Source organism: Vitis riparia, chromosome 1, assembly GCF_004353265.1.
Source record: "Vitis riparia cultivar Riparia Gloire de Montpellier isolate 1030 chromosome 1, EGFV_Vit.rip_1.0, whole genome shotgun sequence".
In the NCBI taxonomy this organism is placed as follows: Eukaryota; Viridiplantae; Streptophyta; class Magnoliopsida; order Vitales; family Vitaceae; genus Vitis; species Vitis riparia.
The window spans coordinates 1,336,732-1,356,391 of NC_048431.1; the positions used below are offsets into that span (position 1 = coordinate 1,336,732).

The 19,660-nt window shown below is 29.8% G+C and overlaps 1 protein-coding gene across 1 annotated transcript; it reads right to left on the minus strand.

Moving 5' to 3' along the window:
* Positions 1 to 35: 35 nt before the first annotated feature.
* On the minus strand, positions 36 to 10,431 carry LOC117931049 (potassium transporter 11). The gene is made up of 8 exons (XM_034851935.1): positions 9,404 to 10,431; positions 8,481 to 8,706; positions 7,334 to 7,579; positions 4,239 to 4,289; positions 3,836 to 4,096; positions 3,571 to 3,738; positions 2,408 to 2,662; positions 36 to 1,408 (listed from the first exon to the last, which is right to left on the minus strand). Exons 1-8 carry the CDS (start codon positions 9,527 to 9,529, stop codon positions 369 to 371), a joined length of 2,373 nt encoding a protein of 790 aa, XP_034707826.1. The 5' UTR covers positions 9,530 to 10,431; the 3' UTR covers positions 36 to 368.
* Between the last annotated feature and the right edge of the window lie 9,229 nt (positions 10,432 to 19,660).

The window sequence follows — 19,660 nt, forward strand, 5'->3', positions numbered from 1 at the left end:
GAGAGAGAGCTAAGAGGATAAAAGGACAAGCGATATGGAAAGAAATGGATCAACCCAATAAGAAGAATCCAACCCATCAATTTTAGGTAAAGCCTCAGATCAAAATTGGGTAAAAATGTGGCAAAACATATAGGTAAAAGAACAGGGTTGATGAGGACATCCTGATCAAAGCTCCTGCAATGGGATTGAATTAAGGAGATTGGATTGTCCAGATTCATCCATCCAATCTCCAGTACCACTTTCCTCATTCAATTCCTCTTTCTTCTCCCCTGAAACTGAGGAAATGACAGTGAGTTAAGATGATAATACGGTGTAGGGTCAAGGCAGTAAGCATGGTTTAACTCTTATTGATCATGTTATCAAAGAATTTAAACATAGAATATCTGCCCAACGTTCAAAAGACTCTCGTGAGGAACATTAAAGATCACACTGTTCTCCCTACATATCTTCCTGAGAAATGCATATATATAATCAACAGCTATCTTCTTGTAGAATCTTGAATCCCTCCTAGCTCTCACTACTGTGTTTCCCAGTATGTGCACCACCCCTGCAGATCTACAGTTGTTCATGAATTCCAACTCATCACCCTCTGTCTGGTTGCTGGTATGACCTGACGATGTGACAGTATTGCTAGCATGCAATGGAGATTTCACCGGCACAATTGAATCCACTGATGAAATTGTCAGGTCCAAGTTGGAGGAATTAGTGTTGCCATTATCGTTCAACAGGCAGTCCCTTGATTGCTCGGTTTGGCCATAGAGACTATACTCGTCTGAGTCTGAGCACCCTTCCATCATGGACTCTAGCCTCACAAACATGAAGAGATTATCGAAGAGCTTTTTCTCAAAATCATCATCTTTCTTATGGAGGTCTTTGTAACCATATCTTGCAACACAACGGAACATGTGGAAATTCTTGGGTCCAATCCGCTTGACAAGGAACCTCTCTTCTTCTGGAACAGTGTAGACAGGAAGGTACTTGACACAGACAAAAACAACGACAGAATGGATGGCTGGTAGGTTTGTGATGAAGTGGGAGAAAATGTGGGGCACCCCACTCGCTAGCTCAGTGTACACAAGTCCAATACCAGGGACACGGACAAGCCCTAAACTAGGGCCAAGCCCAAGAATCCATGCCATTGAAACCTTACTGTGCATCTCAAACTCATAGCGCTTCACTGTACCATAATGCCAGACGTACATGATAATGAGAAAAGCAGCTGCAATCACAAGAGGGACCCAACCGCCTTGATCGACCTTGAAAAGTACGGCAGAGAAGTAAGTGCACTCCACCGCCAGTGATAAGCCAGTGAAGATTAAGACAAGAAGCCAATGGCAGCGCCACACTAATAACATAATTAATATCATCAGAAATGTGGTTGCCAGCATGACTATCACGACAGCTGTCCCTGTTGTGAAATCAGACACTTAAGTTACTAAAAAGTCAAATACGCAATAAGCTCATCTCATAATTCACCAGGCAAATATAAGTCAAATACGCATGAAGAAACATGTATTTGTTCTGACCCACCTGCATAAATCTGTAACTGTAAACATGCTATGCAGAATTGAACAACATTTTCAAACAGTTTCTAATTATAAAAACTTAATGGTAACAATAAATAGAGGGAATGAAAGTTTTTTCCTTTCCCATTTAGAATTAAAGAGAAGTTAGAATTCTTATATTTGAAAATCTATCATATCAGACCTTAAAATTCATTAGGTTGTCTTTCATGGTAGCATGCAGAAGTGACCAAATGATGAAAACAGATTTCTCCACCTATTTTAAAGAAAAGGACAAGATACTCATGAAAATAATTAACCAATGGGTTTGAGATAGCTGTGAAGATAATTGACCTATGAATTATTTATTTACTTGATTTCTTTTTAAGTCCTACACTTCACAACTATAGAAATTCATTAACCCAACAAATGTAGCAATATAATTTTGAATTAGCATGCATGCTGGACCACTACAGCCTCAAGTTGACTTGACAGGGAGAACAAAGAGGACCAGATACTTGCATTTTGATAAATTATCTTGTACAGTTTTCCTGCAATGCTGTTTCCTTTTCCCTCTATCGTATGGACATTGGGAATAGTCTAGAAAATTACTGTTCAAAAGACAAAGGGAGGGCCTGAGGAAGCCAAAAGGCAATTATGTGTAACAAATCCCCCTTCTATGCATATATCTAAATAAAGTTTTCAGTGTATTCATGATTATGTAAGGTTATAGAACTTCAATATAGAACCTAACAGCCAATATTTTGCAGTGTATTCAGATTGTCAAGGTACTTATGTTCTATGCTAGCACACCTCAAAGAGTTATATGCTATGCATGCTACTAGAAGTATATTTTATGATAATGAAAGATTAAATAAATTCCACCAGATGCATCATGAACTCACCATACGCATTGCCAATTTGGCTTTGATTTTTGAACCCAGCAGTCACAGCAATGCAAAGAACCATAAGGACCCAATTAATATCTGGAATATATATCTGGCCAAGAAACTTCTTTGATGTATGTACAACTTTGACTCTTGGAAAACAGCCAAGAGCAAGGGCCTGTTTGATTATCGAAAAAGTTGCAGATATGGTCGCCTGACTCGCAACAATAGCAGCTGCAGTTGCAACAACAAACACTGGCCAGTATATGCTGTCTGCAGTCCAAGAAATCATCACAACTGTAAGATAATAGCAATTTACCCTATAAAGAGGCTTGTGAATCATTCTGACAGGATTTTTAAGAAAATCTTAATAAAAAATAATCAACCTTTTCATCTAAGTTAAGCTAACATGAGCTTTAACCTATATTATGCAAATATAGGTGAACAATTTTTATGAAATTCTCTGACTGATTCAATTGTTTCCAAAAATGAAAACATATTCCCCTCTTTTTCTAACGTTTGTTGCTTTTTATGTACTCAACTCCTAATTTCAGACTCATTGACTGTTCCAGATTAATTACCAACTCCTGGACAATTGCAAAAGACATGTAGGACTGCTAGAATCCAACATTCAGTATAATTTAGTTATGGTGTCAGAAATCAGAGCTTTTTGTTTTGGCTTCCATAACATTTAAAGACACAAATCCATTGTTTAGAATGAAGTTATTAGAGAAGAAATGGAGATTTAGAAGAGCACTTAAATTGTTGAGTAAAGCCGCATAAAATCAAATACTCACAGACAAGGGCTCTGGAATGTTTGGGTTTGTAGAGGATTGAGAATTAAGGACTATGGATGGAACAAGGGTACAATTCACCAAGGCTTTGGGTAATCTATGACTCATATTAAAGAATGGCAGGGAAAAGGGGAGAATTTTGGTTTTATGATGGTGATGTTATGGTAAAGTTAGACCTTATAATCAAAAGTGTAGGTTTTACGTATAAAATTGGGGTTAATGGCTGGCTGCATGTAAAATTTCCTTCCCATATCATCTTTACTGTATTTGTTCTGTGTTGTGCTTCTGCTTTCATTGTTTATGAATATACCTAATATTAACACGGGCATCATGGTTCAAACAATATCCCTCACCCCTGGACCCCAAATACAAGATATCATAACAAACCTGGAATAGAACGATAGAATGCATCAACCACATGATCCTGGTTTTTCACGAGGTATGCAGCTTGTCCAGAATAGGCTAAAAGAAGGCAAGGAAATACAACTACTGTGAATGCAAGCTGTACAGCTGAAACTGGAAAATGGGCTAGGTCGGCAAAAAGTGCCTCCGTCCCTGTATCAGAATCCAAAGTCATCAGTTTGTAGGTGATATTAATGTATCACAAATGGGATATAAAATCTATGAATCAAAAAACATAAAAGAAATTTACCTGTGATACTAAGCATGATCCCTCCAAGAGAGGTCCAACCATCTCTCCCTCCCCTTTTAAAATACCGATATATGTACACAGGTGAAAATGCTTTCAGAACACTGCTATCATACTTCCAGATGTTGAATATACCAATACCTCCAATCAAAAGAAACCAAAGCAGAACAATTGGAGCAAAGAGCCAACCAACTCTATCTGTACCATAATGTTGCATGCTAAACAAACCTACTAAGATTACAACAGCGACAAGAACAACTATCTCTGCAGTGCAGAAAACAAAGGAGCATTAGTATGAAGGATTTAATCAGTGGCCTGAAAATAAATTCATGTCAACTGCCATGAAAAACTGAAAAGATAAAGAAGCAAATAAAAGAGAATGTCCAGGCTTAGAACGGGTAGATACCATTACTCATCCCAGGGTGATCCACCTTAATCCCACCAGCAGCAGAAAGAACTGCAAAAGATAGTCAATTAAGCATATTTCAATGGAATTTGTGGTTGAGGAGGGAGAGAGAGAGCGCAATATGCATTTTAGGAAAATTATGCGATTGAAAACAATAAATATCACACAGAAATGCCACAGTTGTGGTGATGATATAGCTAATTTCAGCAAATGCCATAAGTTAAACTTGGAGTACTAATCTCGGTTCATCAACACACCTTACCTTGGGCCATAGGGTTCATGTTGGTAAAAAAAAAACATAGACAAAAACAAGAAAAAAAGGGCGTCTTAGAAGGATAAATTTCAATTTAGTCATCAAACACTCCTCATCGTAGAAAATTCTTCTTACTCCTTCCTTCTAACTGCAACAGAAGGCCATATGGGGAGCACCACTCTTCATCATTTCCCATTCACTTCCCCCATTAGTGCCGGCCCAACACCACCTCCCTAGCACTTCAGAGTATCAACTGTCTAAAACTAAAAAGAGAGGACATACACAAAAGCATAAAACTCCAGCCATCTTGCAATTCTAAATTGAGATTATCAACCAATTTTATTTTTTCTTACACATTACATAGCTTAGGATAAAGCCCATCCCTACTAGTTAAATGACCCACTATCAGATATTCATAAAAAAAACAACCACCTAAGAATCAAACAGCACTTTTGAGGGTATCCCTGGGTCCCAAACCTTCTCTATAAAAAAATATTCTCTCACATCAAGAACTAAATTTCCAAAACAAGACCCTACTATTAAAAGCCTTTCTTATTTCTGATACACTACGTATCCTGCTTAGCTTTTTTGAGTAAACATTGAAAGAAAATCCCCGCACACTCCCAATTCTAGATGTTTCCGGTAAACTCTACATTCTGATACAAATCATCCCACTCCAATATTCACACAATCTCACCCACCAAAGCCTTTGTCTTCTACCACTATCCACATTTGGTGGAAGCCATGGAGTTTCCAAGTCATTTCCATCCCTTCTGAAGAGCTCCTCATTGCCAGGTTAAGGGAAAGCAAACTGGAATTGACTGCGGCTCACGGCACACTCTCTTTTCTTACAACCATTTGGCTCTATACAAATTTGGCATCTATTTAGAAAGAATGCAAATCAGATTGAACCCCATTTTTAAAATAATTCCAAATCTTGATGGACCATGCTGACCCCAAATAGCTGGGATATGGCTTTGCTAGTTCTGGTACGCATGTTTGTCAATGCCTAAGATTCTGAGCAACTGAATTTTCTTGAATTTTGTATATGCTTTGTGTCCATCTTCCTTATTATTAGCATTTTTCTAATGTCAACAGTATTAAATTCATCAGAGTTCACTAATATAAGGCAATTTTCAGAAGAGGTCATGTTACACAAGATATATATTGTTAAAGATTATATAAAACATTTGACAACAAAAAAGCAATACAGAGAGAGAAACCAGCAGACTGGAACAAAAAAAGGTATTTTACTAAACTAAAACACATCTTTGACATGATACACAAGACATGCACAAAGATGGTTGAGTAACCATGTTGTTGGTGACGACAACAATGAGATATTCTCGGTAGTACCAGAATGTGGTATATTATGGTGCTTACTGATGGATTTTGTTGCAGTGGCAGTGCTAGTGTAGCAGTTTATCTTAACAAAATGTGCCTTAAGTTGTGTAATATGACGTCTTCTGATCATTGCCATATATTAGTAAATAATATTGACGAATTCAATACTGTTGTAATTATAAAACAAAACATATGACAACCCAAAAAAACAACACACAGAGTGAAACTAGTAGGCTTACACCAAAAAAAAAAAAAAAAAACTATTCTAAACTAAAATGAATCTTTAGACATGATGTTCATGACGAGCACAATGATGGTGGAATAGCCATGACCGTGGTGGTGTTGATGGTGGCAATGATGACATAGTCAGGAGTGCCAGAATGTTGTATTATGGACCATGGTTGCATGGCAATGCTGTTTTAGCACTTTGTGGAAAATGCAAAACGGGGAAAAAAATTTATTCAACTAAAAGGAAATATTCAATTCTACCTTTATAAAATTAATTGTGCTTTATCACATTTAATATACTTCTTTGGCAGGTATCTAGGGTAAAAAATTCAAAAAATTGACATGGTTCACTAAGAGAAAATGCAACTTTTCGAAACAATGGACTAAGTGCTCATGCGGAAGAGCTGGTTCCAACAAAAAATCTCTCTTGTAAGCCCTCGCATCATTGCCTAATGTTCAAGTGATAAATATAAGGCCCTAATAATCCAAAAGAAATAACTTCCAATTTCATGCTCCTCACACCCTCCCCCTACAGTAAAATATCCAAAAAAGGCAAAAGAAAAACATGGAACTTTACTGCTCCTGTAATAAATACAGTGCCTTTAGAGTTACTTCTTCAGAGAAATAATCTCTTAGTCTCCTCCAAAGTCCATGTCCTGAAATGAAAATTCAAAAGGAAAATTAAAAAAGTACAAACAAGATTCTCCCTATTAAACTCACTGCCTTTTGGTTTGTTTGAGGTAATAAATCTTCTACCCTCTCTTGAGATGCTTTCCTGTCTCTTATTTGTGTGATTGATAGTTAATTAAACACACCCGCTATAAATGCTTGCTTACAACTTATTGACTCTAACAAATCAAAGGCATAGAAAAGTAACAAAGGTTATCACACTAATGCACCAAATACCACAACCTTATTCTTAAAGATGTTGGAATCTGCTTTGTCTCTCCTGCATGGACAACCTTATTCTTAAAAGACATTGAATCTGCTTATTATCCTCCATGAACAACCATATGCTTAAATACATTGAAACCTGTTCTACTCCCCCACAGCCATATGTACTTTGCTGAACGATGTTTAACATTTTTGTGTCATCTGTTTTGTTTTCTGTAGCGCTTCAATGATCTCATTCAATAATCTGGTTTAACACATTCATACATACACCCAACATAGCTCAAGCAAATGCATCTCTACTTTATTGTAGATGGAAAGGCAGATAAATAGATAAATAAAGAGGCTATAAATGGTTCGAGGATGAAGAAAGGCATACCTGATATAGCAGGAGTGAGAATACCATCTCCAATCATCATGCATGTACCAACAAGGACAAGAATAAGGAGCATGTTCTTCCTAGATGCATGCCCCTCCAACCATCTTTTTGTTTTTGCGGCATAAGAATGTTCATGGAATGTAGTACGACTATATGTTGTAAGCTCTTCGTCAGTTCGATGTTGATTAGGAATAGTATTTATTTTTGCATGTCGACAAAGTAATGAATAAAGAGCAAATGTTCCGCCTGCATGAGGACAAGGATGGTTTAGCAGAAACCATATACACCTCATCAACATCAAAAAGGGAATAATGCAGACATACAAACTCTTGCTAGAGCCATGCATCTGAAATTGTTGATACATCACAGAAACATACTGTCTTGTCAAAAACTTGTGGTATAATGATCCAGTCTTTCAGAGAGAGAGAGAGAGATGGTATGGAGTACAGATATTTTAACCAGACCCATCAGTTTAGTGACAGTTGTCCAGAAAATATAGAGGTCTAACTTAAATGGTATTTTTATTTTTATCAAAATTTCAGTGCTTTCAAGCTACTAATTTTCCAGTAGATTTACCTTCTATGAAAAATTCAAACCATAAATTCCCTCTACTATTCTTTACACCTGACTAAAGCACACAATGGACAACATACCTCTTCCCCTTTGGATATGAACATTATATGATCAAAACCAATATTTAATCCATACCTTGAAGGTGAAACCTAACATCTCACATGTTAATTACTTGTGTTGCACAACTGTACTTGATCTTCAGTAATTTTTTTTTTTCTTTTTCTTGTTCGTTTTGATAATTTTTTAATTGTCTTGGAGATGAAACAGTCCCAACATGCAGAAAATAATCATGATCAGACATTCAGTTCTCTGCGAAAACAAAGAAAGAGAATGTCCTGTAGCTGCATAAACTCATTCTCATTTAATCAACAGGCAAATCAAACTTCACGTAACAGGAATTAAAGAACCCATGTCTTTTAATGGCGATATTTATGTCTTTGGGCATAGACTTCAATGTGCCAATTATTTCATTATAAAGATCAATTTAAGAAATAAACATTTTTCTTTATCCACTTTAACATTCAATAAAATCAGAAATTACATTCAGAAAGTTCAAAATTTTCGATCAGCTTACCTTGGCCATTATCATTTGCTCTACACACAACAAAAATATACTTGAGCAGCGGAATAAGTGTAAGGGAGTATATGATCAACGAAAGAGCCCCAACCACATCCTCAGGATCTTCGATTCCATGAGGAAATGTATTATAGAAAACATATAAGGGAGATGTGCCCAAGTCTCCATAGACCACTCCAAGACTCTGAAATGCAAGCCGAAGAAGCAATACTGCCGAGAATTTCTGCATGGAATCAAAATGACTCAGCATACAGATCAAATTTGAAGCACCAATAAAAACAATATCCTCACGGTCTCTCACCTTCTATTAGGTTGAGCATTCAGAAAATGTTTATAGAAACCATACTACTATAACGCTTACAGAACAAGAAAGGGGGCCATCAAATGGGTGGAAGTCTCCATTAGTTTTGTTGGCAAGAGAACAGAATAAAAGAAAGGCAACAGAATGTTAAATCATCAGTTGTTTTTGTCTCTAAAAAGGAAAAAAAATTTCAAAGAAAAAAAAAAAATGATATCAATCCAAATATATGTATTACACTTTCTGTTCTCTTTGGATCCTAAAAAACACAAGTTTAAGATGGAAAATTTTAATTTCTTTTCTTTCCTATGCTTTCCCAGCAACAAAACTACTTCTCATTCATCCACATCTAAGCACTCCTTCCAGTGTCATTATTTCCATTATCCATCAATCAAATAACTCAAACAACAATATCGATCTCATGATGAGCAATCGAAAATTTTAAAGCCTTTGTGATTAGAACTTCTAGATTTGGTGGGGTGATTTTTGAAACAGTATAATCCAGTATGGTATTGGACTAATAATATCAAGAAATTACAGTTGGCCAACTCCAAAAAGTTACAACCAAGTCTATCTGCATAGAAAAAGAGAAGGAAATTTTTCAAAAAGGGAATTGAGTTACCTTTTCTCTGTACATATTTCTAAGCCTGCCAGCCTCCTCATCCATGGGCTGATCAAGCTTCTGATCCAAAACCCACATACTACCTTTGTTTTCACTGTCTTCCTCAAACTCGATTCCGGAAGCCATTTGCACCCAATTCAACTGATTCTACCCCTTTTTCCGTCTAGCTTGAAACCCACAAACTCAAACATAAACCCAACCAAACCCCAACACCCAAATAACAATATTAATGATTAAAAAAGAAAACCAAATTTTCAATTTATTCCTCGGTCCGAGTCGACACCCAAATTCAAATAAGAGTTCAAACCCACCAAGAAAAGTTGAAGACGAACCTACCTATAAATTCAAGCTCAGCTAAAACCTGCAAGCCGTACAAGAATTTTCGACTAAACCCAGTTCAAAAACCCTCGAATCAAAACCAATCTACAACAGTAAAGAATTGCCGAAACCGACTTTTCATATCCCACGGCCACCCAACTTGAACTAAGACTAGAAATCCACCTACAAAATCTGCAAAATAATCAAAACTGGAAAGCTAAAGCTCCACCGCCGAACTCAAATACCACGATCGAACCAGACCCAAGAAGTTCCAGAACCCAAAGAGAGAAGATAGAACAGCTCAACAAACACCCCCACATACAAGTTACAGCATAAAGCATAAACAGACAAATAATTTCTATTTCGAATACGCTTATCTTTATTGCTCACTATCACTAGCATTCCCAGGTGGGGTCAGCTCAACGAAACCAATCTGAGCCACAAGATCACGGAACCCAGCAAAATCCAACCATACCCATCACCCAAAACCATTTTATTCGCTCATCCAAAGTCGGTACAGTAACCCAAAACAGAAGAAACAGAAGGATGGCGATCTTTGCAGGTGTATCAGACTCAACTTGGCTTTTTGTTCTTTCCCATTTATTTATCACTACAGAATCAAGCTCCTCCCCATCAAGCGCGAGCAGACAAATCCTTGAGGAAAAAACTAGAGAGAGCAACACTCCAGAGAGAGAAAAGGGGAGACATAAAGGGAGAAAGTCTTTCACTTCCTTGTTTTTTTAATATTTTTTACACGCGGCACGTTTGTTTTCAGTCGCGGATCTCTGCACAAATTAAATAAGAATTAATTATTTCTTTAATTTAATTAACTAATAAAATTACTTAATTTTAAAACTTTAAAAAAAAAATTATTTTAATAATATAATATTATTTATACGGGTTAGGTTTAGTGAAAAACATTTATAAATGTGGGTCACTCTCCATTGGGTCTCTAATCCCATACACAGCACCCCATTGTAGCTTATCATATGTCCCTTTCTTCTATTTGATTTGAGTTTTTACCTTTTTCTCCCTTATTATTTTTTTTCCTTTAACAATTTTCTTTTTAACTTCACGTCATCCTCCCGGAAAGTATTAAGGTTACATTTGATACCTAGAAAATACTTTTTAAAAAAAATATTAAGCAAAATAAATTTTTTTATTTAATTTTATTATGAAAAAAAAAATCAAATATAATTAAGATTAGTTATAAATTTATATATTTTAAAATTATTTAATTTTTATATAATTAAATAAATTAAATAAAATGAATTTTAAAAAGTATATAAAAATAATTTATTGATTTTAAATATTTGTTTCCTTAAGTTTTTTTTCTTTTTTTTTTTCACTTTTCTTCCTTATTTTCTTTTTCTTGCATTTTCCTTCAAATTTTTCAGAACCAAACATAACTTAAAATAATAATACTAATAATAATTTTTAAATTATTTTATAAAATATAAAAAAAAATTCAAGTATAATTACAAATTTTATGTTTTTAAATTACTTAATTTTATATAAAAAATATTTAAAATTCATTAAATTATTAATTCATTTTATTTATTTTTACTTTCATTTTATTTTTAATTCTAGTGTTAATTTTGTTATTTAAGATGCCGCCATATTACACTTTGGGATAAATAGGTAAATTTTTATTGAATATGATGAATTGGGGTTGGGAATTTAAGGAAATATTCTAATTATTCTTAAAAATACCAAATTTGTATATTTGATTATTTTTGTGCTATAAATTAGCCTTAGAAAATAAATTGTGAAGTGCATTTAAGTTAAAATTTGTAGAAAGATAAAGCAAAATATTAATTGTTTATTGGTTTTCAAAAAATACAACCAAGTTAATTAAAAGATATTTAATTATTAATTAATTTAGTAATTTATTTATTACTTGGGAATTATTATATTTTTTCAAATTAAATTTTTTTTAACACTAGCTCTTTAGTAAAGCTGTGAAATTTGACTTTGTAAAAGCCCACGTGTAATTTCTTTATAATATGACAAAAAATAATTAAAAAATGGAGAGACAAGATGGCATGCTGCTTTGATTATTATAATCACCTCCATTGCTATTACAAATCTATAAATCTATGGGATAATTTTATATTAGAAAAAAGTTGTATTATTAATTTATTATGATTATAATTAAAATAAAATTAAAAAAATAATAAAAAATAAGGTCAACATCTAAATGGGAGCTAATTGTTGAATATGCCAGCTCATTATAATTGTAAATGGGGATTAAGTCGGATTTCAAATTTATATTAAGTTAGTTTAAGTGTGTGTCTGGTATATGATAATAAAAATAAATATCCATTTGAAAATAAGGGAATGGAAAAATGAATCATAATATAATATAATTTAAAATATAGTAATCAAAATCATGATAAAATAACATAAAAATTAAAAGTTTTATAACATTTAAATTTTTTTATTTATTTATTTTCTTTTCTTTTATTTTATTGAAACATCTAATATAAATTTTTTGAAAACAAATCTTAAGGTTATGTCTAATTCTCATAAAGCATAAAAAAGGGAAAAGAAAATTGATAAAGACAAAAAAAATTGTTTTCTCATTCTTAATTTTTTTATAAAAATAAAAAATAAAATATAATTAAAATTTGTTATAAATTTATATATTTTAAAAATATTTTATTTTAAAATAAAATAAATATATATATATAAAATGAATTTAAAGTAGTATATAAAAATAATTTATTAACTTTAAATATAATTTTTCACTTCTTTTCTTTCCTTCTTATTTTTTTTCAAAAAATTTCGAGGATTCAGGCATAGCTTTCAAAAGTTTATTTGTTAATAAAATGTATTTAAAATAAGTTATATATATATATATATATATATATATATATTTTAATCTTATTTATATTTGAAATTTTAATTTACAGTTCATATTCGGATAGGTGGCTCCATATATTCTTTCCATAAATAAATAAATAGATAAAAAAAACTATTTACATCTTTGTCACCAATTTTTAAGGTATTCATGATTGGTGGTAGAACCGTAGAAAATAAAATAATATATTATTTTATAACTTTTTATTTTTCTTTCTATTAAAAATAAAGTGAAAAGCATAGGAAACCAAATGGGAAGTCTACCTAACTTGACGTACAAGCTTTGATTAATTTAACAAATAGTACAAATTTAACGGCCAAATAATTAGCATGACATGCAAAGAGAGGACACGTGGATTAATGTTAGACAATCAAATATTATTATAATAAAAGTTAAATCAATGACAATCAAAGTTTATTAGAATGATTGATTGGAACATTTTGTAGTACTATGAAATTAATAATTTAATGGTACAAATTATATATATCTATATATCAACATCATTTTAAATAAATAAATTTTTGTATAAAATTTATATTTATATTTTACACATTTTTAAAGTATATTTAATAGTAATTGTATAAAATATTTCTAATATTTTTAATATTTAAATAATAAAAAAATTAAATATTAAAAATATTAAAAGCACTTTATAGAATCACCGTAAAAACAAGTTTGAGCCTGTTTGGTATTAATACCGAAAAACCTTTTGATTTAAAAAGTGTTTTTGAAAAAAAAAGGTTTTAATAAATTTTATTAAACATTTTTTTTTATTTTTTGAAAATCATTTGTAATATTGAAAATTTGTAATATTTTATGGAGAAACATTTGATAGACGATTATCCTAAAAATACTTTTAAAAAAATATTTTTACTAAAAATACTCTGAGTATAAATAATGTTAAGCTCACTTTAAAAATCATTTATAGTGTTTTTTGAAAAAACATTTAATAGATGATTCTCCTAAAAATACTTTTAAGGGAAATACTTCGATTAAAAACACTTCGAATATAAATAATGTTAAATGCACTCGAAAATCACTTATATTTTATAAAGAAACATTTGATAAATGATTTTCCTAATAACACTTTTAAGGAAAATACTTCAATTAAAAACATTATTAAATGTACTATAAAAGTTCATTAAACAATGATTCTAAAAAATGCTCTTAACATAAAAGAGTTTTTTTTTTTTTAATTAGGTTTTCAACAAAAATTAGGAAATATTTTTTAAAATCTAAAACATTGTTTTTAGAATTAGAAAATTACTAGAGTGTGTTTGAGAGTGTTTTTACACAAAAGTGCTTTTAGAAAAATACTAATTAAGTGTTTTTTCATAAATATTTTTTTAATACTATAATTGACCTTTTAAATTTAGAAAATATTTTCTAAAAAATTGTCAAACATTTAATTAAAAAAATAAATTTAAGTTAAAAACATTTCTAAAATGACAATAAAACGAAATTATAATGATTTATGGAGACTAACTCGAAAGGTGATTCTCCTAAAATATTTTTAAATTAAAATACTTATATTAACACCATCAAGTGTTTTTTCATATTTTTAAAAGTATTTTATAAATTTTGATTAAAAATATTTTTGAAAAATCACCACCAACAAAATATGGTTTTATTCAAATATTTTTAATATATTTCACCTTTAAACATTAATTTTGACATTAATGGTGAAATACATCATCTCAACCCTTCATTTTTGTTTTAATTTTTTTTAAATATATATCTCTAATTCTAAATTTGCTTTAAACAATAAACGTTAAAAATAACATTGAAAAAAATATTAATAATAGACAAATTATGTCACAATAAAAAAATAAAAATAAAAAGTATGAAACAAGTAATTACATCAAATACTATATATTATTTTTATGGAAAAAAAACAAAAAAGTACAAATTATAAATATTTTGATAAGAAAGTTGGAGTGAGGAAGAAATCAAAAATATGAATATTGGTTGGGACATAGGAAGTGGTGGACGGTTGAGGTGGTGGATGGTGTAAAACAAAAAACATGTGGGTGGAATGACACGTGATGGCATCTCATCAATGGGTGTTACATGGGGCCCACCCATTACTTAGAGGTTTTGGAATTTATTCACTCCCACAAGTGAGTGACATCCCACCCATATCAAATTTTTATTTATTTAATTAATTATATTTTATTCCAACTTATTTATGATTAATTTTATTTATTTGCGTAAACAATTTAACATTTGTGTGGCATCCTTACATACTTATCAAATTTTAAGTCAGTATTAAAATTTGATAGTTAAATTTAAATTTTAAATTTATTAAAATTAATTTCATTCTCAATATTTTGGTTAAATACATTTGACCTTAATCGGTTTAAAATATCATCAAATATTTCATTAATTGTATTTATTTTAAAAGTAAGCGGAATTGATTACTAGTATCGTGAATGAATAAATGAGTATTTGGTTGCTATTAGGTGTGTCTCATGTTGTCAATTAAGATATTGTTTGGATATATTTATTATTTATATTTTTAAATATTAAAATGATTATAAATTACATCGATAATGAATTTTAAAAATTCAAGATATTAAAATAATTTTACTACTTTAAGTTTTAAAAAATTTAAAGACATTAGAGTTCATTTTTATACCATACTTATTACATTTTATATAGAATTTGTTATTTTATAATTTTAAAAATACAAAACAAAAAATATATCCAAACGAGTATTAGGTTAACTAATCATATTACTCGTTTTTATAATAATACTAATAGTGAATATATTTAAATAGATTCAAGTTTTTTAAATTGTCTTTAAAATAACAAATGAGAATGTTAGAAAGGCAAACATCGTCACACACCATAAATCATAATTGTTGAAATGCAATGATATCGTTCTTAAATCCAATGACGGATTACTTAAATGATAGTTATGTTGGATATAAAAAAAGATTCAATTTATTTAAATGAAATGAAAATTAATTTCATATAAAATGGTCAAAACCTGAATTTAATAATCGATATCAGAATCATGAAAACTCATAAATATTAAGGATTTGTTTAGTAACTATTTTCGATAATAGTTTTTTATCATAAAAAAACAAAAAACTAGGAAAACATGTTTAATAATAAAAAAATATTTTATGTTTTTTGTGATACAGAACATAAAATATAGTGTTTTTAAATAACATATTTTAATTGTTTTCACCTATTTTTTAATATTGTTTTAAAAAATTATTATATAAACATATAAAATGATTAAAAATAAAACGTCAGATATAAAACAATATTAAAAATATGTTAAAAATATTTTAAATTTCTCAACAGATTTTTATTTTCTAAAACGTCATAAAATAGTTTTAAAAAACAGTTACCAAATAAACTTTAAATCTTTACCAAAACTCATTATAATAAGTTTTTTCTTCAATAGATGGTGATTAGGATAGATGATTTCAAGAACAATCCAAATTTTCGGGCTCGAAAGCAATTTGTTTTGAATAGAATCTACATGATACAAAGAAAAATGATGTTTCTAGGCCACTCCGTGTCAATCAATGTAAAATCGTGTCTGAACTTTAGGATGAACCTCTACTTCTCTCTCACCATTTTTATTTTCTTTTTCTCATTTAAAGTTTACCATGCTCTTTATTAATGCAATGAAAAAGGCTAGATTTGTTGGGGCCAATATTAATATCATGCCCTCTACGTTTTTTCACTTTTTAAAGATTCATAATTCTGGTCCAATGTATAAATGAGAGGACAATAGGGGCCATGTGTCCTTCTTCATCACCCAAGCCTTGAGTCTTTTTTTTTTTTTTTTTTAAAAATAAAAATTAGCTATATTGGAATTATTTGAATCCCTTGAAAATACCCATTTTTGTATGGTATTTCAATACATTGTATGTGTATAGATTTTTGACTTAATATCTTTAACACACTTCCTCACATGGTAAATCACGGAAACGTTTAAATCCAAAACTTTTTATTAATCCAAACTCTGATATCATATTAAACTACTAATTTTTTTAAAAACATAAGTTTACAGGATTTGGTTCGATACTCGTATCGTGCATTACATCATTGTCTCCTAATTTAAGTGTTTCGATATAAACTTAAACCTATTTATTTCCTTTTTTTGGTAAGCCTAATAATTTCAATGTACATTTTGCAAAGATATCTTAATTTTTATCTTTTGCTTCTCACAAACTAGTCATTAGGTAGTCTCATTTCACTCATCATTAACAAAAAAAAAAGGATTATTTGATTAAAATGATAATTAGAAACTCAATTTTATAAATTCAACCCTTCTTCTTTTTTTTTCTTTTTACTAAATTTTAACAAAAAAATGTCATAATTATTTTCTTATAAAAATAATCATTATCATTTTTAAATATATTGTATATATTTAAAATAATTAAGAATATTTATGTAAAAAAATATATTACTTAAAAAAATGAAAGAAAATAAATTCATAAATATGAGATTATTTCATAATTTTTAACCTATTAATTCAAATTTAAAACTACCTTTTCAATTATTTCAAAAATGTTATAATTTTTCCAAAATCCTGGAAATCATTCATGGGTCTTGTGTTTGCAATAAGTGACAGAAGTATAATCATATTGTAGACAAGAAACAGACATTTGAAAATGTGATTAGTGGTTAACTTTATAATAAATAAAAAATAAAAATTAAACTTAAAAAAAAAAAAAACAAAGGCAACATTATTGACTATGAAAAAAGTGACATGACTCAGAAAAATAAATAAATTAAGAAACCAGCAACCAAGTGGAAATGTCAGCTTCTGCAATGATTATGCTATTCTGAGTCCCTGACACATAGGGCTTATCCATGGTGGTCCATTCCCCACCTACACTTTGGGAATTTTGATTAGGCTTCTGACCCCACCACTGTCCTCCCACAGGGTATACACCCCAAGATGAAGGGCACCCACTTTTCAAGCGGTAAATAATTTAGAATACCTGCTACAAGTCAACAGTCAAAATATTTCTATTTTCTCTTGAATGGAACAAGTCAAACTTTTCTTGGGTTTTTTTATTTATTTTTTAATAATAATATTATTTTCAAACCCTAATAGAAAAATTTTAATCTCTTCAACTTCAGTTTTAAACCTTTTTAAAATTTATATTCAACCTGACTTATTTTTTTATCATACGAGTCTCACATCATCCTCTTAAAAAAATAAAGTTATAATTGATAATTAAAAATAAATAAATATTATGTCTAGTTTTTTAAATCAGATATCTCAAAAATTGTTTTAAACCTTTTATGTTATTTTAATAAATATTTGGTTCTTATGCAGGGATGAGTGGTTCTTTATTATGTTTTATATATACGTGATGATAGCCTAGTATTATTGATCTATCGGATTAAAATAAAGATGGAATGGTTTCAAAAGAAATATCTATATATTTTTTCGTGACAATAAAAATATCATTTTAAATATAAATTTATTTATTTATTTTCATAAAATGACTATTTTGACCCGAAACTTATGCAGGTCAATTAATTTCTCCTAACAAACTTCTAATCAGACATTTTTAAATTAAGTCTAGCACAAGTAACATGACAAAAATAATAATATAGGACAAGTTGACCAAAAAAATTTCCAAAATTTCTAAAGAAAAATTAAGGCCTAACCCTATTTTCAAACTAACCTTCCTCCTTTTTCTTTGCAAGTAACAAATACAGTCCCTCTCAAGTCTCATGAGTCACGACTCTCATCCAAACAAACACCCAGTTTTATTTTCCTAAATTTCAACTTAAAAAAAATTCCTAAAAAAGAAAAAAGGTGGACGGCAGGCATGGAGCTATTGTGTCTACTCTTCTTTTCATTGCTGTCCTCTAGTGGGCCTAGGGCTGGCCCAGCCCAATCTGTTATGAGAAAGCTGAAAACAAGTTTTGAATGTTTGGGTGTACCTACAAGCTGTCTTTCCTCTGGTCTTTGGGTGGGGTAGGCTGCCCCCACAATATTTAATTGGACCACTTTTTTTTACTCAACCTACTCCAATAATTGCCCTTTATTTTATTTTTTCATATTTTTAAATTTTTTACCCCAATAATTGCCCTTTATTTTATTTTATTCATATATTTTTTAATTTTTTATGTAATTTTATTTTCCACCCACTTATTTCAAAATAATCATGAAATAAGATTGTTTAGAAGAAAATATATGGAATGATAAAAAATAATATCTATAATTAAAAAATATATAAATTTGTAGGATCTGTTTTATAATAATTTTCATAAATAATTTTATATTCTCCAAAATAAAAAAATAAAAAAAATACTTTTAATAACATAAATTCATTTTCCATTTTATATTATTTTATTATGTTTTTACTTGTTTTTAATAATTATTTTAAAAAATAATTATACAAATATATAAAATAAGTAAAAATATATTAAAAATAATTTAAAATTATTTTTCATAACTATTTTAAAAAATAATTATAAAATATATCCTTAATTATTTTTAAATAAATATATAAATTTTAAATTTTATAAAACTAGATTCGTATTTTACAATTTTTTTTAATGAGTGCACAAAAACACACTTTTTCCTATTAAAAACACGAATCAATTAAGTTAAATTATTATGCCAAAAAAAAATTCAAAAATTGTTTTTAATTACTTAATTTATGGTTGAGGAGTTGTATTTTTGTATGACCCATATGAATTCAATTGATAAAAATTTATTTTTATTGGGTTTAATAGCCCAAATACTCTATTATGAAGTTTACTTTTTGTACATTAAAAATATTATTATATAAATATTAATTTCATATTCAACCTTTCAATCATACAATAAAAACATGGGGGCTTTATGATTTTTGCCACGACACCCTCCTTCCATCTTTTGCCCTGTCATCGTGAGTTGGTTGAAGGCCAATCGTATAGAAAAGTGTAGAAAGAAAGAAGCAACATTTAAGAAGAGATAATATTTTTTTATTACAAAAAATATAATATAATATACAATTATTGTATATAAATAAAAAATTGAATTTATGAATAATTTAAAGGGGAAATGATCTCTCCAAACAACTCAAAAGGAAGATGTATGGTTC

Coding starts and splice junctions, on each gene's coding strand:
- LOC117931049 (XM_034851935.1), bottom strand. CDS start 9,529: ATGGCTTCCGGAATCGAGTTTGAGGAAGACAGTGAAAACAAAGGTAGT. Junction 7,580..8,480: donor AGCAAATGATAATGGCCAAG/GTAAGCTGATCG, acceptor GTCCTCATGCAG/GCGGAACATTTGCTCTTTAT. Junction 3,739..3,835: donor GATCATGCTTAGTATCACAG/GTAAATTTCTTT, acceptor ATTCTGATACAG/GGACGGAGGCACTTTTTGCC.